This window comes from Diabrotica virgifera, chromosome 7, assembly GCF_917563875.1.
Source record: "Diabrotica virgifera virgifera chromosome 7, PGI_DIABVI_V3a".
Taxonomy (NCBI): Eukaryota; Metazoa; Arthropoda; class Insecta; order Coleoptera; family Chrysomelidae; genus Diabrotica; species Diabrotica virgifera.
The window spans coordinates 67,961,039-67,967,002 of NC_065449.1; the positions used below are offsets into that span (position 1 = coordinate 67,961,039).

The 5,964-nt window shown below is 33.6% G+C and overlaps 1 protein-coding gene across 1 annotated transcript in view; it reads left to right on the top strand.

The window, feature by feature from the left end:
- The first annotated feature begins 3,127 nt into the window (after positions 1–3,127).
- The window catches only part of LOC114325204 (muscle-specific protein 20), a 149,589-nt gene continuing 146,752 nt past the window's right edge, over positions 3,128–5,964 (top strand). The window contains exon 1 of the mRNA XM_028273204.1: positions 3,128–3,282. Within this exon, the coding sequence (XP_028129005.1) occupies positions 3,253–3,282 (30 nt within the window). The 5' untranslated portion in view covers positions 3,128–3,252. The remainder of the gene's footprint in view (positions 3,283–5,964) is intronic.

Below are 5,964 nucleotides of genomic sequence, written 5' to 3' on the forward strand. Positions count from 1 at the left end.
GACCCCTAGACAACTGCCTACTTTGCCTAATGGTTAATCCGGCATTGAATAAAGTAGGTACTGGACCAAATTTAAAAAGTTGAAAAAATTATAAAAATACTAATGTGCAGGGAATAGGGAACTTGCACATTTTTTTTATTACATAATAATTCTCAGTTTTGTATAAAAATGAGATTTCCAAAATTTCACGCTTCAAAAACTCATAATAACTTAGAAGTACAAATTTAAAGTCTTCTTTATTTTAAAATACATAATTCAAAATATATCTATGGTTCAGTTTATGGTTATATTTAGGTATATTCTTCTTCTTTAGTTTATTGGACTCCACCTAAAGTTGACACATCTATCTATCGCCCGTCGGCAAATTCAAACAAAAATATAACTCCAGACCATCTTTTACCACCTTTAGTCCAGACAAATTAATATATGTATTTAATATATTTTTACCATAAAAAATGAGATATTTTAATCAAATATTGTATCAAATGTAATTTGCAGAATAATTTTGAATTACGTTCCGCTAATGAACTCGCTTTTTTGTCCTTCAAAGTAGAAAAAAGTTTCAATTATATTGCTTAACCCTTAACTGGTCCGGCGTCGTCTGACAGACGATTCAATAATTTTGATTATTTTTTATTGGAAATTGGCACCGCCCACAGGCAAGTCGTTCTATCTAATCCTTAAACTATTGGAGCTTGACAAGTGGGTGTATTTGAGACAAGATTCTCTCAGTTGCTAAAAAGTTATCGCAACAGTTAGGTTGAGAGTAGCGAGGACAAAATTCCCTGAAATAGAAAACCATCCAAGTCCAATACTGCGAGAGATGCTAAGGTACGACGCTTTCCACCGATGGAAACACAAAAGACCTAAACAACAGATAGCTGAATAAAGGTACAGAAAAACGACAAAACAGACGGTTCGTAGCTCTACACAAAACAAAACGAGACAAAACACAGGTAAGACTCACAAATTAAGACATATTTTATTAGTATAAAATAACAACAAATGGGACCAGGCCTTAAGCCTGGGACCCAAGCAAGCAAAAACAGTACCGCGGACCAATCACCAGTAGTCAAAGGCTAAAAGCGCATCACGCTGGCCTAGTTTTCAAACCGATTAGGACACCACATTGGAATCTTATTACCCAGGATTCCCATGTGAAGAGCACTTGGCTGATAGTTGTGCCCCCATCGCGCATCAGCGTGCTATGGGGGAGAAAGGGAAGGCCTGGAGCATTGGAGCGGGGTGGAGTGACTCCTTTCATAGGCACGGGTTAAAACAACTCGCTCCAATGAATTGTTACACCCGAACGTAATTTCTTTAAAGGGTGAACAAATCTCACGGGTCGGGTTGAATCATAATGCTTGCTTGCTTGAGGTTGAGAGTAGTTTCTCAGACGACGCCGGACCGTTGGTGTCACTTTTTTGTGTTCATACTTGGAGTTCAAGAAGAACAAGAGGATGTTCTTATTTCAGAAAAACGCAAGATATGCAGTTTATGTCCTTGTAGAAAGCGCAGGATGACAAAATACCTGTGCTTGCGTTGCAAAAAGCCTGTTTGTTTGGGATGTATAAAACCACTACCTATGTAAAAATTGCATATAAAATAGGTAAAGTTTGACTGATGCTGGAAACAAACATTTTTGATCGATTTTTATTTTACCTAGTTTTTTGTTTAGTGTGCAGTTTGAACATCTATCCTAGCAATACATTTTGTTTTTCATGTTGTTTTTTATATTTTATTATTTACTTTACAAAACTATGTACTTTTTCACAAATATTTGTGCGGATTTCAGTTTTATTTTAATATTTTTTTCTTAACCCAAATAACGCCCAAATCTAATACGTTCACTTTTATATAAACATATCAAGGTATGTTTGTAACATTTATTCTTAATAAAAATATTATTTTTGAGTGTTGTTTGGCTTTCTTGAAAACAGTAGTTTCGCAGACGACGCCGGACCAGTTACGCTACTGCTACAGTACCGGACCAGTTAAGGGTTAATAGTATAATTGTCTAACAATTTTAACTGTACTAATCCCCAAGTATAAATTTTTAAGTGCTAAACTGATTGATTTACGATGAGTAACCGGGTTGTAAAAACACCGGCATGTGCCTAGATAAAGGGACATCTGTTTACTCGAATTTCATAACATACAAATATTATCTCTTTGAATTTGCCGACGGGCGAAATATCGATGGACCCGACTTTACTTGGGTATTTGGCCAGCTCATCGTCGCGGAATAAAGGAAAAATATTTATATTCTATAATGGCATTTATCGTATGTCATTGTAATAATATATACCAGTTTGTTGAGATTCGAGTTTGATATAGTTATTGAAGGAATGGAAAGAAGGTTTACTATGGAAAATAAAACCATTTTGTAAAAGTACAATTTTCTATGAATAGTTCAAACGATCAAAAACACTTGTAACGTCACATAACTGTATTTTCTACTGACGTTTTTAATGTCTAATTTAAAATTATATACAATTTTTTTTACTTTGTTGGTTCACAATGTAAACATATAACCTGATGACGTCACGACGCGTTTTGGGCTGGCTGGTATAATTTGATTTTTTAATCGTCTTGAAGGGCCAAACGAAAGACAAACAAAACTTTTTTATCTTTGATACATGTTTTAAATTATGTTCTGTTGTGATTTATAACATTTTTTTCGAATTTAAAATTTTATGCAAGTTCCCTATTGCAAGGGATTTCAAACGATACCTTAGCCATTAAATATGTTGGGGTGATTCCTACTCTGACTTAGGAGAGAAAGTAAAATAATCGAAAATACTGGAAAAATGTATCTCTGGGTTTTTCAAAAATATTGTCTGAGTTCCTGATAATGCCTGTTTTGTTTTCGTCTAGTCCCCCACATAGAGTACTGTTTCGGACTGAGACAATTAAAAAATTCCCAAATCATCCCAGATATCTCTTATTTGAATATTTTCACCTAAATTTTTGAATCATAAAATCTAAAATAGAAAATCATCATCCGCCATTTTTTCCCACGACAATTACAAAAACATAACCAATAACAAACAAAAAAACAAACAATGAGTAAGGAATTCCATTTGAGAGGATATCCCGTGTGCGGGGTAAAAAGCATCGCACCGCCACTGAAAAAATGGAACGTATAAAGCTGAGAGTAGTCTAAAATTTTCGTAGTTCACTTTGGGATTGTATTCCTGAATATTAACCGGTAGTGCCAGGTGACAGTGTTTAATTAAATATCCAGAAAAAATGCCAGGCCCTTCAAGACCTCTGTGGCAAGTAAGTGCGCTTTTTTCCTAACCCATGTTTACATTTCTGACATTTTGCCAACCAACGGGCAAAAAAATGGTTGTTCAATTTTGACATATTTCATTTTCACGACTATTAGTCTGTCGTTGCAACATAATAATTTTACCAAACTACAACTTTGATACTAAAAATATTTGTTATGGACTACTGCCCAAAAAAATAAGAAAAAATAACCACTTCTAACAATTTCGCAAATAGCCCGATAATTAGTTTGTTGTTAATCATCTATCAATTTAAAAAGTTAAACCCTTTTAACAGGTATTGCCGGTAATACATCCACTTTCTTAATGGGCCGTAAAAATAACATCTGTGAATCATGGGTAACTATCTTTAGAATGTTTGTTTGCTCTAGAATTTCAGCTTCTACTGAAATTTGTGTCATAATTCGCTAAAATTAAGTAGAACAGTGGAGGAGTTGGTTTACCGAAAGACGAAAGTTGGCAACGTTTAGATATTATGACTCACAAAAAACAATAAACCTAAGTGAAATAGTATTATTTGTTATTAAGAAAAAAAAAGTTAACTAGAACTGTGATTTTGTATAAGGCAAACACTAGAAACGTTAAAATCTCGTTAAGTTCTATACTACTTAACGATTTCTTTAAGTTTATACTGTACCTATTCCTTCGCTCAACCGTTTTCTCCAGTTCTTTCTGTTTTGCCAGTCTCCTTCTTGCAGATTTCTTCTTTCCATTGCTTTGTCCACTTCATCTCTGAAAGATCTTCGGAGGTCTGCCTTTCTTTCTTCTTCCTATCGGGCTCCACTCTGTTATTCTGTTTTTGATCTTCTCTTCTGACATGTCCATACCAGGTTAATTATCTTCTGTTCTATGTAGTCTATTATATCTGAGTTCATTCCCATTCTTTTCTTAATCGCTATTACTTATTCTATCTCTTCTTCATATTCTGCAGATTCTCCTTAAGAACTCCATCTATGTTGCCCTCATTTTCTTTTTGGTTTTCTTATTTATTATCAAATTTTCACACCCATAAGTGAGAATACCTTTTGTCATGGTGTTATATTATATTCTTCTTTTTGTTTTTATACTGATGTTCTTATGCCACAGTACCGGGTTCAATTTTCGTACGCAGTCTCTTGTTTGTCCTAGTCTACTTTTTATATCTTCTTCAGTTGTTCCTTTGTTTCACATTATGAAACCTAAATACTTGAACTTGTCTGTTCCTTTGATTTGTTTACCTTCGTCTATTTCACTTTTCAATTAAATTTTAACACTGGTCAAAAGCAAAGATAATTTTTTCTTTTAATGTAACTGTCACGTAGGATTCATTCATACTGTTCGACTAGCTTGTATGTGGAAGTTGTATTTGTTTTCTTACATTTAGAGATTGGTCGGTCTATGGCTATTTCCAATATAATTTTTTTTGCAATAAAACAACATTTAAAATTTTTTAAAAAATTTAATTTTAAAGACAAGGATCCTTTCTAGAAGATTGTGGATCCCCCCTCAACTTTGTGCATTTTCCACTGGAAAACCTGTTTATCTAATAAAACTACCTTTACTGACTGTACACAAACAATCTACTACTGTCATTTTAAAATCTACCGAAGCTCAATTTTTTAAGTATTGTCACTTCTTATTCAAAAGATCCATACATAAAAGTTATTAAATCAATACTCACCATCAGTTATCAAATCAATATACGGATGTACCACTTTTTGGATTTTGATTTTGTAGTAAGCCAGTATGAAATCTATTAGAGCTACACTTCCAATATACTTTTTCTTTTTTTTCTTCTTCTTCTTTCATAAAAGCAATTTTGCTTGTTCATTGGCAGATGGTTGTCGATATGGAAGATTGTCACTCCATCTCCTACGCGGTCTGCCGATAATTCCTCTAACACTTGGTGATTTGTTCCTTGCTATCTTAGCAACTCTTGTGTCCCTCATTTTATTTATATGATTGTTCCTTCTCTTTTTGTTCACGAGTATCAGTCGTTTATACCCTGTACACTATATTTTGTTTTGATCTCATCACTTCTTATTTGGTCTATCTTTTGCAAATGTGATTTCCTAAAATTACATTTTTACAAATGTTTTGTGTGATATTTTCCAAGCTAAGGAGGAAATAGCTCGTTAAATTATAATAATTATTGCTTTATTGCGTTTATTATTAACTTTATGACATAAATGTGGCTAAAAAATGGAGTGAACTATATTTGATACCTCTTTGATCAGTTTAAGGTAGTAGGTTCGTTTCTGTTTATGGTCTGCTGCTAAATAGGCATAAGTCTCTCCATTTTTATTTATGTAGATTCATATCTAAGTTAATAATAAACGAGAAAATTCAATAACTACGCTTTGTCACTATTTTTCCTTTAACTCGGAAAATATCGACCGCACGAAAAAATTTGTAAAAAATAAATTGTAGGAACTCATATTTTCATTAATTTCAGTATTTACCATTTTTGTCAAAAAGTTGAAAATGGTGGAGATATTGAGCAAAAACGGTTCCCCTAATTCAAGATGGCGGCTAACGTGGCAGCGGAATTCAGTCACCATCTTAAATTTACACTACTATCGATTGACCCCCCTTAAAGGTCAGAATAATAAAATTTGAGGTAGCGCGCCATGCACGGTTAGGCCTTTTTTGTCTAACCAGACTGGACTGAATGGTATAAGTACAACCAAAA